This window comes from Accipiter gentilis, chromosome 28, assembly GCF_929443795.1.
Source record: "Accipiter gentilis chromosome 28, bAccGen1.1, whole genome shotgun sequence".
NCBI lineage: Eukaryota > Metazoa > Chordata > Aves > Accipitriformes > Accipitridae > Astur > Astur gentilis.
In genome coordinates this window covers 12,377,299-12,396,725 of record NC_064907.1, presented here as the reverse complement: position 1 = coordinate 12,396,725, position 19,427 = coordinate 12,377,299, and the positions used below count along the sequence as shown (strand labels likewise).

The following is a 19,427-nucleotide window of genomic DNA, read 5'->3' as shown; positions in this document are numbered from 1 at the left end:
GCATCAAGGATGTGCACCACTCCCGTGATGGGCAAGAGAGCGAGGAGGCCTGGGGACAGATGGCTGCAGGGGGCCAGAATAGCCCTGCCACCCCCAGAGCAAATTCCTCCCGCCCCCCCCCCCCCCCCCCCCCCCCCGCAGCCTAATTGCTGTGAGTTCCAAGTTGCCTCAAGAAACAGGTTGTCAAAGGGAGGCTCTAGGCCAAACGACCCGATTTTTGTTAGTGTTGTCCACGATGGGCCACTCAGAAGCAATTTGCACGTTCGAGTAGCCCAGAGCCCCTTCTTGCCCCGCAGATTGCCTGCTAGGACTCTACATAGACTCTTTCTCCTTCACCAGCTCTCCTGCCTCTGCTGAGATGTTGTGCAAGTTATCTGGGGGCTTGTTTTAAGGAACGGTACGGCACTGATCTCCAGTTTTTCTAAGGTACATGCTATACGTATGGAAATACTGTGAAGCTGCTCTCAACGAGCACAGATTGAATTTCCCCTAATTTTAAACCATCACACACAGCTGCTTGCCTTTGCTCTCAAAGCCTTCCAAGCCTATCTCCATTCTCCCTGTGACAAAATACAAGGTAAAATCCCACCTTCAAGGAGATGCCCCATACTGCCCCATACTTAGATTTTATCCCTGCAACTTTGTGCTCTATCATGCTGCCTTTCCCTTTCAGGAGATGCTCCCAGTGAACATCTGCTTCCCAAAAGCTCCTTAAACCCGTCCACAGCCAAACTGGCAATGGCAAGGTGGCTGGTGTGCCACTGCCCCTTGGGCTGGCCAGGCAGTGATACCACAGTGCTACTGCATTTCTAAATGGGTATGACGCTAAGTGGTATCCCATACAGAATACTGCTCAATTTCTCTGCATGCTGCAGAAAAGAGTAACTCGGTTCTTAGAAATTAAAATAGATACATATAGGCTCTGGGTTCATGCAGATAGTTATACAGAGGGCTTAGGAAATAAAGATCCGAAGCCTGATAGAAATAATGAAAGAAAATATTCTAATCTTTTTGTGAATTCTGTTCTCTTATTGTCACACAGAATTTGTCCTGCAGGCTAATCTAGAGCATCAGTCTACTTTATTTTAAGACAGTAGTTTCTTTCTTCCCCAAACCATATTCTAATGTTAGTATTTTACAAAATATAAAAGTTTAGAAATTTTAGCTTGTTTGTGCTACAAAATGGTACTGTTGTAACAATGCAGAAGTAATCATCCCCACCTATTCTGGAGACAGCATAAAGATATTTTATAATAGAATAGCAATTCCCAAATAAGAACTGGAAGAAATTTAGCGGTATAAGTCACCTCTCTATCATCCAAAGTAGGGCTTTTGCCAGTATAAACTAGTTCGGTTGCAAAACATCACAGTTCTTACTGCAATTATTATACTAGGAAAACTAGTAGATCCAGACTGCCTACAAAAACATGACTGCAGCAGCCACCAACATCCTGAGGACTTGTTATGCCAAAGCCAGTCCAGTTGTAACTCTTGATTTCATTGAAAGTTATTCCAAGAATGACTTTGTCCCACTGGACTGGATTCCCTTTCATAACAAGAGTGTAAAGTGCACTTCTAGTAAAATCACATATTCCAGGAAATATGTGAAAAGTAAATTTTTTTTTTCATGGTTGAGGGAAGGACTGTGGGGTGAAAATGAGTCATTTCTGTATTGCTGCAGGAATTCTGCCACTTCAGTAAGTATCCAACCTCCCACCAGTGTGCTGCCCTCCTTATTTTGCAGGCTCATGAGATCTTTGCAGCTCCAAGTGGCCTCTTTTTCCCCCTAGATAGTGCATAGGCCTCACAGTCAACACACCAGTTAACCAGAACTTTTTTTTTTTTTTAGCTTGATAAATATATCTACGTTGAAGGTATTGCGTGGCGCCTGTGAATCCAAGCGGGGCCGGGGTGCGGGCTAGGCAGCGAGCAGCCCAGGGCTGAGGCAGCCGCATGCCAGGCAGGAGGAACTTGTTCCCTCCCAGCACGTAAGCAGTGGAAACTTAGAGCACGTAGGGCACAGCAGTGTTAATCCCTCTCGGCTACGCTACTGCCCAGCCCCACGCTTTGGTTTCCACCGGCGCTCAGGTGGCCTCGCGAGGGGCATGCTAGGTTACCTGCAAATGGACGGCGTGGGGACATCCCGGGCACCTGGTCCCACAGGCAGCCTGGGCTCTTCCCCAGTTTGTGAGGCTTATCTGAACTCTCCTTCCATCTGCTCTGCTGTGTTGCGGCTTTTCGAGGCCTGACAGAGAAATAAAAGCACCGTCTTCCTTTCGTCAGGAGAAACGGAGCTGCTTCTGGGCATTGAGGCAGCGAGACACAGGGAAAGCTAACGTGAGTCGAGTTTGGCTCTCACCATTGGCAAAGTAAGCAGCTGGAATGGTGGTGGCTTTGCTACGTATTTTAGCTACAGCAGAGCTTGAGAAGCTGGAATGGGAGGGTACAAACTACTGTCCCTGCTCCCACCTCTGCTATTTCCCCCTTCTGCGATGGTAGTAGAACAGCATACCCAACTGTCCAAGGTCTTCTGCCAGCTCCCTGCTCCAGCTTGGCCATTCCCATCTTCCTGTAAGTGATGTCAGCCAGTCCCAGTCCTGGCCTTTTATCCTTGGGGTGGCAAAAGTCAGTTTTGCCGGCTCAGCTGGGGAGCCCAGAGAAATGGCTTTGGCCAGACAGACCCAACCAGGTGCCCTGAAATGCAGCGTTCCCTGGGTCCGCTCCACCAAGCACCAGGCATAGGCTTGCCATGTTTTAGTACCTTCGCTTACAATTAATGCCAACCCATTTCATTTCATATTGCACCAGCCTAGGAAAGCGTGTACAGTCAGTGACTGGACCTCACCTAAGAGGATGGTAACATGTTAAAAGTCATTTAATTTAGGCCTTTGCACTTGTCAATCAGATGTTTTGCATGCAGCTGAGTGGTGCTCAGACGGCATAGGCAATATTGCCTACCTATGCAGTTTCACGTGGCTCTAGCTTTGACTGTCATTGCTCTTTCCCCTTAGGTTTGGGATGCTTTTTAGAGTTGTTGCTCCATTGCCAGGGTGTGTGCAGCTCCACAGGATCAATCGCCAGGAGAGCCTGCTTCACAGGCTGGCTTCTGGCAGGTGTTTCACACGTGGTCAGCTCGGACCTGACTTTGCATTGAACGTGACTCAGAGCGTGTCCTTCACCACACCGGGCACTGCGTAAGCACGTGCATCTGTGCAAAGCAGGTGCAAACCACTGCTGTTCATATGTGGAAACGGCCCCTGCTCACCTATCAGGGGCTGTCACCTGGGGTGTTTTACCTTCATGGAGAATCACGCCTTGGGCTTCTTTTCACTCCTCTGCTTGGGTGAGGGGGAGTTTGTTTTAACATGTCAGGTTGCAAACTTCAGTGGGTTAGGAGTTGCTTCACATGCAGCTCAGCTGTTCCGTCTCAGCAGCAGCTGCCTCCAGGGGAAGGGGAGAGTGGGCAGTGGAGCACGGAGACCCTCCAGCTATAGGACTCTACCTGTGTGGATGAGTTAAATGCCTTTGCCTCCTGTAAAATACTGCAAGGTTTATGCATTTCAGTATCTGCCCTATGCACGTGTTACTCATTTGTTAAAAGCCTGCCGGTTATTCCCCTTCATCTGTTGCACCCAACTGCTGTTTATCCTAATTTGGCATTTGGAAAAATCTTGTCACCCAAATTACATTAGCAGAAGGTGAAAGTAAGCAAAGAGGAAACAAGGACAACTGCATATATTCCACGTGGGTAGATTACTTGTTCTTTTCCTGTGCAACAACTGTGGATGTTTTTCTTACTTAAAAAAAAAAAAACACAAACCAAACACCAACCAACCCCCAAACCTCTGGCTAACTACCAGCTTCAGCTACACCAGCCATACCCAGCTGCACGCACGTAGCTGCATGATGCCCGCCCAGAGCAGTGCACATTCCAGTTACTTGGCTCTTTGGGATTAACTGTCCCTTTCATCAAGTTGGCTTCGACTACTGTTGCTGTTGATCATGCAACGCAAATCTTCCTGAGAAAGACTCTCAGGCTATTGATTACAAAAGATACCCATTTTGACAACCATGACATAACAAAATCTAAACACTTGATGTTGCAGGCAGTTGTTGCCATAGATAGGAACTGTTTATTGATCACAGCCAGATATGAAAATATGCATCCTTTACACTAAGCAATGTTGAATATCTAGTGTAGCAAGATGAAAGTCATCATTTATGCCAGTTGGGTGAAAGAGCTCTACCAGAACGTGGGAGGATGTACGTTATCTAACATCCTACCTAACACGTAGCGGCTGAGAGCAACAAGCAGGAGGAGAATTACAACGCTTCTACTTGTTAAACATCATGCCTGAGAAGCAGAAGGTGTGGATTTACCCCCACCTCATTTTAGGTGTCTAAATGAAGCATCAATGTCAGGAGCACAGTCGTCCTGGGCACTCCCTCGGAGAGAGACGCAGTTCAGATTTTAGGAGGGATAAATTGCTTTCTGCAGGCACCTCCCTCTCTCTCGACCACAGAAGGTGAGCTACACTCCTCACCTGCAAGGAGTCCAGCTCCAGCAAGGGAGCAGGGTGGCAGAAACACCGCCTAAAGGGAAGATACTGGTAGTTGTTTCGGGCCACTCTTAAGGAAGGGAAGGGGGAAATCCTAAATGATTGGCTCAGGATTCCGCTGTGGAGGGATGACAGCCACAGCCAGCAGCAGTCAGCGTGCACGGCAGATCCTGTTCTCTCCAGCCTAGAGGTGTGCTCGGGAGGAAGGTTGTGCTGGGACAGTCCCCATGAGATAAGAACCTCCTGTGATGCCAACCCCGAAGCTACGCTGATTTACACTAGGATGAAAATAGCCCTCGGAGGTTTTACACTAGTGAAAGGTCAGCCAGACTGGGACATCAGGGCCAATATATAAAGGAGTGGAAGAAATAGCAGCTTTTCTCCCTGTGTGCTGGAGCTCTGCTCTAAAGATAGACTCCTGAACTATTTATTGGGACAATTGTGTGTCCCCTCTGCCTAGGAACAGGTTTACCTCTGAATGCTGTCACCATTTGAATAGGTATTGGATGGTTTTGAGGAGCCCTGGGCTCAGGCCAGGATTGTACTGTGCTAACAGAGAATTCAAAATATAGCCCTGTCCCATATCCCCTGCCTTCCACGAGCTTGCTCGCAGTATGTTCTCTGTTAACACTTTCTATGAAAACTGGCCAGATCCCCTTCTCAAATCCCACGGGACTCCTCGGTGCCAGCGGATCTTACATCCGCGTGAGCGGCACAGACAGACAAGTCCAGTGCACCTCCTTGATGCCAACGCGTGCAAAGGAAAAGTCAGCTTTTACTTTCCCAGCAGAAGCTGCTTTCCCGGGGGGACACCCTGCAGGTGACCCACTCCTTCCTCTGGCCACAGAAAGCCGCTGCCAGCAAGTAGGAGGGAGAGCAGAGACGGGAGAGCTTCAAGAGGATTTTGAAAAGTTCCAGTTATTGCAAGGCCAGTACCATGCTGAAGAAAAAAGGCAGGTGGTTCAGTAAACCTGGCGTGGCCAGCAGTGCCGAGGTGACAAAGGGCATTTTCCTGGTGGTCACCCTCGAGGTTGGGGAGGGTGGGGGGTGCAGCTGCATGTCAAAGCAAGTGGAGATGAAAGTGTGCATCACTATGAGCACAGGTAGAAAGCCAGTCCCTGGGAGATGATCAATGGCTTTGGAGGTCAGAGGTGCTTCAGATGTGTTGGTGCAATTGTCAGAGATCACAGTCCTATTGCCTGACCCACACTCTCTGCCCCTTCTTCAAGAACCAGGCTTTGGAGTTCATAAATACGAAAGAGCGCTTCTGTGATGTGTTTTAGCACCTGGCCATCCACCACGGTCAATATACTGTTTTTAAAGTAGTCAGGTCCGGAAAAGATCATGTTAAACTTTTCAAAATACACATTTCTTTTCCCCAGCGAGAAAGGTGGCTGGCCCGCTATGGACACGTAGCCATAACATGGATAATCACCAGTAGCTGTGTGCGTCCCCTTCCTCCTCCTCTCCCCATGACCCTGCGTCCACCTTCCTGGCAACCGCACTGGCACGTTTTTTTCGGCCAGACCTGGTTCTTGCTCTGGTAGGTCCCCACAGACACTTGCACTGCCACAGCCGAGAGCTCGGCACGCTGTGGCCCCGGGGCAAAGAGCCGTGAAGTGGCAGGGGCAGAAACGCCGCACAGGGGCTCAGCAACCCGCCTGCCACAGAGCCTGCTTCTTCCCTGCTGCCTTGGTGGAGGAAGCACCTGGGCTGGAGAAATAAGCCATTGAACTACTGCCTAAGATCAAAATGAAGAGCACCTTTGGAAAACTGGCAAGTATTAAGCAATGCCCGGGGCAGCTGGAGAAATAGAAGAGGACTTTGTGTTTTGCGCAGCACTGTGAGAAAAGGGAGCGACCTTCCTTGAGGGCTGGGAGACAGAGGTTCAAAGATTTGCCTCCCAGTCTGTGCAACCGGTGAGACACCCGCCTGTGTAAGACCAGACTCCAGGAACGCCTTCCCGGGACATCACCGGCAGCTGCTTTGAGAACAGGAGCGGGGACAGAGATGGGAATTGATCCCTTGGGGCACTGAGCCTGGCCCGAGTCGCTGCAGGCGGCCATGTGGTACAGGCTCTTTGGAAACTACATACACCTCATACCAAAAATCGGCAACATTTGCTGCTGTCTTCCTCTGTGGGAAGCCTCTTTGGTCATGCCTGTGGTAACTAGGAACTTTCCTCTAATTTCAGGACTCGGTCTGTTGATGGCCAGCTTGCACTCAGATATTTTTGGGTCAGCTTGTCCGTCAAGTTGAATAGTTTGTCTTTTTCCCTCCTGTCCCCCCACGGTGTTTATAGAGAGAAATCGTAAGCTCTCTCATCCTTTGCTTTGCTGAAATTCTTCCCATGTCTTACAGGGTGGGCTGTCCATTCCCCATAATTTTCCTGGACATCTCTTCACAGCACCTGTTCCAGTTTGAGGGCTTTCTGAAAATAGAGCTAACCGGAATTGTATACAGTATTCCGGATGAAGTTTCTTCAGTGTCTTTTTTACAATGCTATTAGCATTATTTCCACCTCTTTTCCATCTGATTTTTACTACAGTGTTTGACTCTACTTGTATAATTTCATCTCTTGAGGATCTCTGCCTGTGATATCCATAACTTCTTGAGTACCAGCAATACCCTCCAGCTTTCTGCTGTTGACAGATTTCATCACACATTAGTCATATTTCACAACACTCCTGTTTTTTTAATATCTAAACTGTCAGTAAAAATATTGAAAGCCCTAAGACTGGTCTTTGTGGAACCCCCTCATTCCAGCATGGCACCTTTCCAATGTTTCTTATCTCCTTCCCTTCAGGCAGTTCCTCACCCCTTTACAATTTGCCGACTAACCTCCATCTTCTCTGGTTTGCCTTTTAATCACCTAAGTAGTGGCACTGAATCAAATGCTTTACTGAAGCCCAATAGGTGAGACCTACCATGCTTCCGCTGCCAAAGTGATTGAGTTATCACATCTAGGAAAGGTAATTGCTTAGTTTGGCATGATCTGGTTTTGAAAGAAACCATCTTGCATCTTATCCTGTTTCCCAGCGACTCATTACATGCAATTTGTAATTATTCATTCCTCTAAATTTGTTCTAAAGGTCTCAATATGCAGTTGGCAGATATCTGGTGAGGACAGGTTCCATACACTTTCTCATAAATCAGATACAGGATTTTTGTGTGACAGTTCTAAATAATATTTCTATGCCTATTTGTGCTTTCATCAGCTTTTAGCATGGTCTATTTTTAACTCTTTATTTATCAGTCAGGTGAGTTCTTGCTCCTGAAGGTGTAGGCAGATTCACTGATCTTATTCAGGACCTTCCGTATAGGCTTTATGTGTTTTCAAGTATTTTATACTTTAGTTCTCAGGTTGTGCACTGCATGAATGCTTTATGCCTTCAGGCTCTACAGAGAACGGGTTGTAAAATTTGCAAAGAGTTGCTTGGCTGACTGTAGAATATAAAGTTAGTGTTTGAAAGGGGACAGCAAAACAGCCAGGGTAAATGCAGTGTTTCTCCTTGGAGTCTCTCAGGTTCCCTGAAAGCTGCAGTGTTGCAGGAGCAACTCAATGTCAGGGGAGCGCAGGAATTTGTTTTCATCAGAGAGATGCTTTCCCTGCCAAGCTGGCAGCAGCTATAGCTGAAGCCTTAACAGGGAAGCACTTTCATAGTCCCTGTGCTCAGAGGGGAGCCCTCCACCAGTGACTGACTGACAGAATAGTGCCCTTCACCTTCTGATCCCTTTCCACCTCCTTTCTGCCATCTCCCCCCCCACCCCCCCCTTTTCTTTAGGGAACTCTTGTCATTTCAGAACTACGGTAATGTTCTTCGCAGTGATCTTCACAAGCTCTCCAAACATCTCTTCTTTATTCTCTAGTTAGTTACCAAGACACTGGATGGCAGTGAACACATGTCTGCCTGAGGATTTGCACATTGCAAGGGCAGAATTCACAAGGTGAGAAAAACAAGTATTGTGTAACACTCGGTTTTCCAGCACAGCAAAGATAAGGTTTCCTTCAATCCTCAAGCTGTTTCCCACAACCATTCTGAGGATCATCTCCACAGCCTGCTCTGAGTTTTTGGAGATTCTGGAGGAAGTTCATTTCTAGCTTTCATCCTGGAATAAGCCTCCGTGGTTCATGGGCCTAACATCTAGTGAGCTTTCTACCAGTTAGCTGATCCACTGTGTTTCATCCACCACAGCGAGTGGGGGGGGGGGGGGGGAGATTCCCCAAGGTTAAGCGTCTAACTTAACAACCTTAGTGGGGCACAGCCCAAGATAAGAGTTAGAGGGGATGCTGATGGCCAGCCTAGTGATAGTGTTTGCACTTTTGCAAGTGATCCTGGTGTTGGAGGGTGTGTTCCCCAGTCATGTGAGGAAACAGCAAAGAAAATACTTATTTGCAAAGGTGAAGGGGAGGTCAGTGAGATGAGCATTGCAATTATTTGTTAGTATGGGCCCCCCCCATGTTCTCTCTATACAGAAGGATACAGGCACTGCTAAGCTGGGAAAAGATAGCTGTCGCCCTGTGGATTTAGAAATACACCAAAACACTGTCTGCCTTTTAAATTCTATTTCAAATTCCCTGCAAACAGGCTAAAATTTCACTGCCATGGATATTTATGGGATGGTTAAGCCACAATAATTCATGTTTTGAAGAGTGCTGTCTGCTTGTACTTGAGATATTGCTGTCATATATTATATAGCCTAATCCACTTCTCACACTGCCAGGTACATAAGGCAGATGTCTGTCATCACCAACCAGTTCTATCCCAGACCTGTCCATTGAAGATGTTCAGTTGCTGACTTGCGATGTTGCTGCTTTAGTCATTATTGTGTTTCCTCGTGTTCCTCAGGGTCACCGTCTCTTCTTTCCTCTTCATGTTGAAACAGGGCTTGTTGAAGGACCTGGTTATCTGGCACTCTCAAAACATGGCCAAGGTCAATCTGTTTTCTCCACTGTACTGTTTGTACAGCTGTGGGTAATCACGCAGGCTCTGAAATCTCAGCATTCCTTTTGCTCTCTGGCTGCTTTATGATCACTGTCCCCCGCAGGCATCCGCACTGAAAGCACTTTGATTTCTGGGGAATAGACATGTTCTTCCAAGACTTCGACTTGTACAGGTGTATGTGTAATGTATTTTTAATAACGGTGGCTCAAAAGAGCTTACAGGGAAGCTTAGCATTGATGCTGATGACTTCCATATGGGATGTATTCTTGTCATGGAAACAAAGAAAAGATTCCACCCGTTTTGATATCATATTCTTAGACGAGTGAATAGAGACGTGCATGTCATGTATAGGTATCCTCAAAGGCCCCCTGCTCCAAGCTTGGTTTATGTTGGGTATTACCCTTACATAGACCATGGTAAAGTTAGAAACCATTAATAAAGGCATTTAACACTAAAAAGGCATTAGGATTAATGTTTCAGTTATTACAGCTTTCTAAATTATTATTGATTCTCTGGGATTTGTTGATATAAATAGATTTTCCTGGGGGACAGGAAAATAAAAACTTCATGCTGACTTTTTAAAGGCGAGGTTATAAATGCATATCAAACCTTTATTAGTTTGCTCTCTGGGATCTTTGCACTGTGACAGAACTATAAAATGGTTAGTCCATAATGAGCAGAGTTTTAATATGATTTCAGTTTTCCAGATCAGAGCTGATCACACAGCACAGCAGTCAGGGAGAGCCGGGCCAGAATTTTGGAGACACCTGATCAAGTAACAGACTATGACCAGGTCACAGCATTGGCATATGTACGGTAGCTTCGTCGAGGAGGTTTTCAGTCTTACCATCCTCAGCATCTTCAAGGTCATCACCCATGACACAAAATTACATTCTTAGACTAATACATCTTCACAAAGTCTTCTCCAGCTCATTTTCAATGGACAAAGGTCTGTAGCACTACTGTACTTCATCTACTTGTCTTTAACTCTTCGTTTAGATACAGCTTTGTATAGGAGTGGCATCAAAACCCTCCCCTGAAGCCCAACATAAACCTGGCTTCTGTGCCTGGACCAACACATCTTTATCTTTCTGCAGAGTATGAGAAGACTCTTGAGCCCCCAGTAGCACAGAGGTAGCGGGTAAAGTCTGTTAGTGTGATGCCAAGACATTGCTCCTAGAGCACCTGGGTACAAAAAGGCAGAACTAACTCTGTATTAGCATTTAAACAACGTGAAACCTGGTCAGTACCGGTCACTGTGACCTTGTGGAGCAGAAGAAACTGGGATGAAAGTAGCAGCTAGGTGTGGGAAGGTATAAAGCTATGTGGGAAGGTAGATGGAAGACCACCAACACACTTTGAAGCAAAGGCTTCTTCAACGCAAATCTGTAACCGGTACTCCCTGCTCCTGACCCCTTGTAATATCGTTAGCATAACTAATGCCATTTTATAAGGCAGATGGCCATTCTCTGTGACCAAGCTGGTTGTGTACCAGTTCCCTTTCCCCTTCTCATCAGGCCTGGAAGGTTCTGCACACCAGACAGACTTCTTCTCCCTGTCCACATCAGCCTCCATGTTCCTGGGCACCGGGCTGACTACTCCCCTCCTTACCAGCCTTGAAGGTCCCAGGCACCCGGCCAACCAGGTTGTGATGACCCCATCAGAGAACAGGGAAGCGTAGCAGCACACAGAGCACTGTCTGTAAAACCAAGCAGTTACAAGTCCTGAGGGGGACTTGGACCACAACTGCTGCTGGACAGCAAAACCCATGATCACCCAGTGGTCAGGGATGCCTCCACCATCTGCTTCCTCCAAGGACTGAGTGACTCGTATTCTTTGACATGTTTTGAGTCTGTATTATGATTGTTATATTGATAGTGCAAGCCAAATATCAAGATTTGACCTGATCTGCAGAGGGTCCAGGTGATTAGGAACCATAAGCTAACCTGTGCTACAAATGTGCTATGCTGCTTATAAAATTGTGGTACTTTGATGCTGATTATAAAAGTCTTGTGCTATTCTGGTCATAAAATTGTATGCTATGGCAATCATAAAATTCTGTTTAAAAAATAAAGCTTTAATTTTAACTACACCTTAGTGGTGTCATCATTCTGCCCAGAATCCCCGTAGTGTTGGGTGACAAAACCCTTTTCACGTAAAATCTCTCCTGGGCCAGCTGGGAATAAATCATCTAGAAGAAGTCCCATACAAATATCTGGTGCAGGTATAGGTATTTTTGCAGCAAGGGAACCATATTTACTCTGGTGTAAATATAACAAATACCTCATTCTCCAATCTAATAAAAAGCAACAGACAGCTCTTCAGCTCTGCGTTGTGGAAGGGGTCTACTGAGTGGAGTAGTCAACCACAGAGAAAATAGAATCTGACCAAGTCAGAGAAGGTCCCTGAGACCAGCAGTACCAGCAGAGTGCATGCTCAGGGGGACACCGGTTAATCTCAAATTTTTCCCATAATCACCATAGCCTCTATGCATGCACGAGCTGCTAATGTTAGTGTTACAGAAGCCAGAGGGTTTTGCACTGAATTGTGTAGGAGGGATGGGTATTTAGTTTGTTTCTTTATCCTGCAGAACAAGGGAAGCTTCTTGTTGGGGTTTGGAGTCTGTCACTGGGAGTGGTTAGTATGAGGTGTGCATGATAGCTTATGGGAAGAAGGTTCCCCTAACCTGTCATTTCTTGTGTGGGTGTGTTTTGCCCTGCAGCAACCTTAACTGCTTTTTAACAGAACTTTTTGGTGGGAATTGTTAGGAAAGTGTTTCTCTAACTACTTGAGCCTTGCTGTGTTTTTTTGGCCCTACCTATACCGCAGCATAAAATATTCTGTACATTGGGAATTCTCAAGACCTGATAGTCATCTCAATGGCACCCAATTTAAACAGAATTATTCCTGATTTACATTGGCATGAATGAGGGTTTTCCATATATAATGTAATATTTTGCCTCTCTCACATGTAGACACAAACACCATTCTCAGACTCGTTAGAGAAGGTTAACTGCAGATGAATCAGATGATAAACTCTTTTGCTAAGAGCCATTACCTTCAAACTGCAACACTGAAGAGGACCAAGAGGGCAAAGGAGAATATGTATTTGGCATTGCTTATCCAGGGGGGACTGAGGACCATAGGTACTGAAGAGCATCTGAGACTCCTCAAGGTTGGTAGGGTTCAGATGAGAGACTTAGGTATGTGTAAAAAAAACCAAAGCAAATTCTGCTATCATGTGATCAGATTTACCATTTCTGATGAGAACTGCACCTTCAGGCTCCCTCACTTTTGTGACTCCCATAGCTGAAGGAAATGTTTTGGTTTTGCTTTGTTTGCAGCTCTTAACTCCACCAGCATCTTTTCCTAAACAACTACAAACTATACCATGAGCCCATACCTTTTCTTTGTCCTGCCACTATGGCAGAAAAGCCCAGCATTTCATTGAGTGGGCCAAACTGAAGCAGCTAGAAATATAAAGGATCATACCACTTCAGTTATAATTCGCAAGGGGCTCAGGCACAGAGAGGGGCATGGGAGAGATGAGGGAGAAAGGCTAGTCTCTGCATTTTGCTTCTGCTGCATTAAGGGTGTTGGTGTTGATGTAGATGCAGAATAAAGATATTCTCACCTTGAATTCCTCCAAAGCAATTCTTTCATGTGGTTGCCTCAGTAGAATGAAATCTTTATGAAATAGCCAGCACACCCACCCAGACATAAGCCAGGCACTAACTGTTCATGTTTAGAAACAAACTTTCCCCATGGGTACATTATTCATAGCCGGTCACTTGCCAGTTTTACCTTGGAAGATGTAAACTAAACATTAGGGATAAAGGCAATGCACACTTGGGTCTCTTTTTTTCCCCCAGCTGGATGTTGCAGCAAAACTGTAGGTTCTCTCTGTCCTCCTCTTTTCCACTCAATCATTTACAAGTTGGCTACATCGATGGTGCATTCCCAAAGTCTTCCTGCTGATCCACTCAAAAGCTGCACCATGGTGTATTAGCACTTGGGAGGATCCTGCCACTTCCAAGAGAAATCCCAAATTCAACCGGCTGAAAAACATTCGCAGCTTTCGAACATTATTCCAGGAAAAGAGGAAATCATCCTCCTGATCCACCCTGCCAAAAGACTATGGGCATCTCTGTTGCCTGAGAAACATAACAGGTTGTTGTTATAACAACTAGAGACCAGCTGACCTCCAGCTTCCTTTCGTCAACCAGCTGCAAAACTCCTCGGTCATGTAACAGTCTCAAATTGAACATCTGACCCCAGTTTATGCAATTCCCCTGTGACCGTTTCGTAAGCTTTTTGTCACTTCACTCAATTGTTTGTTGAAAGCATTCACAGTTACATTGGCTAATGTGAACGTTTCAGTATGACAGATAGCCCTATGGTTAAGCCTTCCATCTCCAAGGCAACCTCACAACCTTGCTCTAAGAGTATGTCATGTCATGAGATAAAACAGAAATCAAAAGGAAACACGGAAATAATTCCAGCTCTAACTTCTAACTATCCATAGTGCTATTGCTTTATCAAAGGCTTTAGGAGACATTCCCAGGCTGGTTATTTAAATATGGGAGAGCATCACAAAGATAGTATTTGTCTCTAAAGCTATACCAGCCATATGGGTCCATGAAGAGTCCACTGTGACCTCTGCCAGTAAACCCAGGGATCCTACACAGTTTCCAAAGAGCTACACTGAAATGACTGCAGGCATAAAGATATGGTGATCTTATGTGTCTGCCAAATCACTTGGGCCCTACCTCTGTACAACTCCACTACTTGAAGCTGCAGGTGTTGAAGCAGCTTCACTAGTGTGGTCCTTGAGTTGAACCTGCCACCACTCCTGTGTCTACCCTTCACAGCGTTCAGCTGAGTCGATATTAAGACTTGGGCTTTTCCAGAGAAGGAAAGATTCATTCTCCACTCCCTTGAGCATCATTTCAAGGTGTTCTCTGCTGACAATACTGCAGCAGAGCAAAAGCCTCTCTGAAAAATATTCTGCAGGAGTGTTATTAAAGTAGGTAATTGCCCAAAGCAGCAGACTTCAGGCATATAATGAATGAAGAAGTTCCTACCTCCTGCAGTGGTTGTTTTCAGTTGGTTTGCCCACTCAGAAAGGCACAGATCATATCTGGTCCACCTACTCATGCTCTGTCCTAACAACCGTGAGTCTTAAAACCCACTTTTTTTTCCCCGTATGAAAGCTGAGTTACTGACCTTGTCTTAGGATCTGGAGCACAGTCATATGCAACCCATATGCAACATCTCTGTGTGACCTTAAGTGTCTGAGAAAACCTCTTTGGTCTTTTGTTTGGGTTGTTAGTTTGTTTGGGGTTTTTGCTTTACCCTAAGTCCTTGCACCTCCTTTCTGTTACCATTTACTCCTTCAAAATGTTGCTATTCCTCCTTCACACTTATGCAGTTGCAGGTGTCATTCTCTTCAGGCATAAAGGAAACATTACCAGAAGGGGAGAGGGAAAGGTTATACCTTTATCAGCTAGAGGAAAGGCAAAGATGCTGCAAATAACCTGTTGCCGAAGAAGTTTAACACTGCCACATTTAAATGGATTGTCTCAGAAAAAAAACCCAGTTCTTATTCATGACAGCATCTCAGGGATGTCAAGCAAGCTGTTGAGTTACCTCTGGGCACGTGCGAAGTGTCACTGAGTCCAACAGAAATCAGTGGAAGACCAAACCTCCACTCCCCACAACTGGCTGAAAATTCTCCACTGCTGGGAGCAGTTTTGTACATCTTCTAAAACAAAAGGCTGTGCTTAAATTTGTGCAGTGATAACACTGATGCAAATCATTTCACGTTCTGATTTTGCTACATAGAAAGCTCCTGTGCAGCTGGTAGGGCAGCATACAAGCTGTTGCACAACTCAATATGCAGATCAGGCCTGAGGAAGTTCTGCTGGGATCCTCTTTGTACTCTGTTTTTTTCAAGTGTGATTAACATCTGTTTTCTTAGATTAGGAAATTGGAGAGAGGTTTTATATTATGCTTCTGAGTAATTTTGAACACTGCATGACAGAGTCATGTGTTCTAGATATTTGGAAATAGCAGGTTTTAGCAACTCCTGCTTGGCTGCCTAGAGACTGTATAAAAGTTCATCGTCAAAGCTTTACTCCTCTATTATCTGACTTAGGGGATTTATTGTCCTCCTGAATCTGTTGACAGATTCACCTGGTATTCAAGTTTGCTAATAGCTGTATTTGTTTATTTGTTAAACACAAAGGCCTGAGCCAGGGCTGGTGTCCCTGCTCTGCGAGAACTCCCAAAGGCCAGCGTCTGCTAACACTGGATTCTGAAGCATTCACGTCTCACAGCTGGGCTTATCTGGGTTCTAGCAAGGTGCAAGTTCCACCCAAAATTTTTGCCCTGGTCAGGATGTTTATAATCGCTCCTGGAGGCTCTTTCCCTCTGTCAAATCAGATCGACCAATTGACCAACAGATTAAAAAATTATTAAGGGTGGGGAGGAAGGACAGACACGCACGCACGCACACCCACAGACAAAGGTTGTGAGCACTCCGCCTTTGTGCTCATATGGGCTGTTTCCTTGGGAATCCAGCTACTAAAACAGGCAACAGCTGTGACAAGAAACGAAATCTAGCGGCAGAGCAACAAGACTGATGATTCACAAGCCTTTTGGTTTTGGGATTTGCAAGACCCATCCCTTTTTTAAACATGTTGGGGGAACACATCAGGATGCATGTATAGGAAAGAAAAGCATCAACAATCCAGTGGAGCAAGCAGACTTTTTGTAGCCCAGAGCCGTAAGAACTGAAGTATCAAGTGCCCTCTGTGCAGGGAGATATTTACTGTGTGCATTGGTCTCCCTTCTGCTCAATCCTGTGATGTCTCCTATGCACACTCACACTAAACCCCTAGCAGAGGAAACACTATTTTTACCGAGCCTGACAAAACATAGGATGCAAATAACCGGGGTTCGGGAATTAGCGGTCCCAAACCAGGTCAGATTAGCAAACCACAGTCCCCTTATGCCCCTCTCTCCCTCCCTGCAGGCCAGGGACCTCTCTTCTCCTGCTGTGGCCACTGCCCCCCCTGTGGCAGCACCTGCCAGCTACGTCTGCTGCTTCTTGGATTTCTTTTCCAGGTATCAGGTGGCTTCACTATCAGATCTTTTCGGTGTACAGTTAGCGTCTCCAGTTTCCAGGTCCCGTCCCACTGTCACTTAGCATCCTCTTTGGCCTCCTTCACCCAGTACACCTCGTGGCTGGGTGCTGGGGGTCCTCTCCCCACTGGGCACTGGCTATGCTGGGCTGTTGACGTGCTCCAATTCACCTCGTGTGGAAGGAAAGCACCGTGGCCCTGATACGCCAGGGAAGAAAAGGGCAGTAAGAAGACCGAGAGTGGGGAGAGGGCCTGAGAGGGAAGGGAGGGGGGTGAGGGGAAGGCGACATGACAGCCACATTCTGCGGGTCCAGGCTGATGAAAGTCGATGGGACCAACGCCCCCCGCTCAGCTGGTCGGAGACGGCGGTGGCGGGACACGCCGGCTGTCAGCGGGGACGGCGGGCCGGTAACACCGGGGCCTCCCCGCCGGCCGCAGCCCTGCCAGCCGGCCCCAGCCTGACAACGCCGCCATCCCCTCCCCAGCACTACAAGTCCCGTCGTGCCTCGGGCGCGGGAGGCCCCCGCGGCGGGATCGCAGCCTAGCTGCCCTGGGAGCTGCCTGCTCGAAAGCTCTGATCCGCCCTCCTCCCTCCCCCGATTTGGCTGGAGCGAGGCCCGATATCACCCTCCGCGCCGGCACAGCTCCGCACCCCGCCTCCCACGCCGCGGGCGACGAGCCGGCGCCCTCCGCCTGTGTGGCTTCTTGCCGTCAGGCACCGGCGCGGTCGCCGTGCCGCGGCGCCGTTGGGGCGGGGGCGAGGGGGCCTCGGAAGCGGGTTGCCGGGGGGACGCGGCCTGGCTCGGCGGCGGCACCGAGATGAGCGGCAAGGAAGGTGATGGTGACGGCGGCGGGGCGCGTACCTCCTCTCTTCTGGGCTTTACAGATATGTCTGTGAATGTAGTTTTAGAAATCTTCATCCTTGGTGGTAAAAAAAGGAGCTGCTGCAGCCAAATGCTGGGTGTGGGTTAGGCCTGTAAAGGGCTTGTAGGGGTAAAACTCAACTTTCAATAACGCAGCGCTTGGTTCGAGGCCTGTGGGTCGGTGGGTTTAGCCTAAGCTGTCACGCAGACCTCCCTTCAGCCAGAAAATAGGCTCTACGACAAGGAAGCTGGCTTTTGTACTTTTATTTAAAATTAAGGCTAAGTTACTGTTATTGCAGTCTGTGGTCTTATGAGATTCGAATTGTTGGTTATTCAGTGGAAACTCTTCTCTCTATAATTCTCTCTCTACCCCACCTCCCCCCCCCCCCCCCCCCTTCTTCAGAAGGGCCTGTTTTTTCCGGTAGGTCATTATAGTGTTCCCAACTTTTGGAATATTGTAGAGAGTTTAATTCTCTGCACTATTTCAGGGGTTGTGCTTGTAATGTTTTCAGCTGCTACGGGAAAAGCAAAACCCTGAACTCGTGTCCTAACAGAAAAGAAGAAAAAAATGTGATTTTCAGTTTCCTCTTTTAGAAAGTAACTACGCCCACTTCTGGTTTTGGTTTGGGATAATAAACAATTAAACGGAAACATTTAAAAATCCAGTGTTCTTCTGTAACTTTTAAGTAGCTTCCTATTGTTCTTCTTTGAAGGAAATTGAGAGAACTCCACATATTCAAAAACGTATGCTTGTATGTAAGAGTGTGCCAAATTTTGGCCTCTCTTAGGAACACAAAATGTACAGCTGTCACAAAAGGGAGGTAGTGAGAGGGAGGAATGGTTAAAACATGAATGACAATGAGTCAGTCCTAGGTGAAGGAAGGACAAAAGGAAGAAACAGTATAAAGTGTAAATCAGTAGTAAAACACAGTCCAAGAGAGATGAGTTCTGGGTGAGGGTTTGAAAAGTGAGGCTAAGGAAGAGACATATAAGGCCAGTTGAAGGGAACAGCTATATTAGGTGAAAAAAGAAACTGGTTAATGGGCAGAGTGCAGGGACCTAAGATGCTACGCTGCAGGAGCTAAATCTGCATACCGGGGTAATGGTAGTCTGCTTAAATTATGGCTTGCTGCTTTTTCTGATTACTGAAGACCCATGACAAATAATTACAGTAATGAAAAACTTGTAGTTTTAATGACTCCTGTCAAGCTGAATATTTAAAATAATTAAAAAAAAAAGATGGGGGGAAGAAGGTCTAATCCTGTAGGCCATTGCTCACACAAGAATTTCCATGCAGCCATTCCCTTACAGAAAGGAAACATAAAAGGGTGTGAAGACCTTACAAGAAAAAAAAAAGACTTAGGTTCCTACTACACTCATCCACTGAAATTTTTTTCTAGGATTTTTTTCTAATTTTCACTAGGAATATGGTGGAAAAAGTGGCATGCTAACATGATGTCAGCTGGTAATAAGGTTCATCCAGTTACCTTACTCTATCCTGTAAAATATGGCTACAGTCAAGAATGTCCTGAAGGCAGCATTCTGACGCTGCTCGTGATCTGGCAAAACTACTTCATTTTGAAATTTATTTTTTTCATGTGTATCTTCTATTAATAGGATCGGGTGGATTCAGAAAACGGAAGCATGACAATTTTTCACATGGTCAAAGAAGAGAGGAAAAAGAGAATGTTAATCCATCTTCAGCTTTGATGACGTCTTTTAAATGTAAGTAAGCATTTGGAAAGCCAGATTATAAAAACGTGTAGTGTAGAAATTGCTAGGAAATTACTAGTATTTAGTGATGGACTAAACCAGCTTTCTCTGGGGGAGAAACTTGAAACTAGTTGGACTCATGCTTCATACAATTAGAGCTTGGTGTTTTGCTTTCTGTGCCATAAAGTCCTAAGAGTGGGA

General features: G+C 46.3%; 1 protein-coding gene across 6 annotated transcripts in view; it reads left to right on the top strand.

The window, feature by feature from the left end:
- Positions 1–17,414: 17,414 nt before the first annotated feature.
- Positions 17,415–19,427, top strand: part of TSNAX (translin associated factor X) — a 33,599-nt gene continuing 31,586 nt past the window's right edge. For 5 of the 6 annotated variants that reach the window (XM_049831374.1, XM_049831377.1, XM_049831375.1 and 2 more), the window contains exons 1-2: positions 17,503–17,578; positions 19,131–19,238. In XM_049831374.1, the coding sequence (XP_049687331.1) occupies positions 17,539–17,578; positions 19,131–19,238 (148 nt within the window). In that variant the 5' untranslated portion in view covers positions 17,503–17,538. The other variant, XM_049831378.1, reaches the window with a different exon arrangement.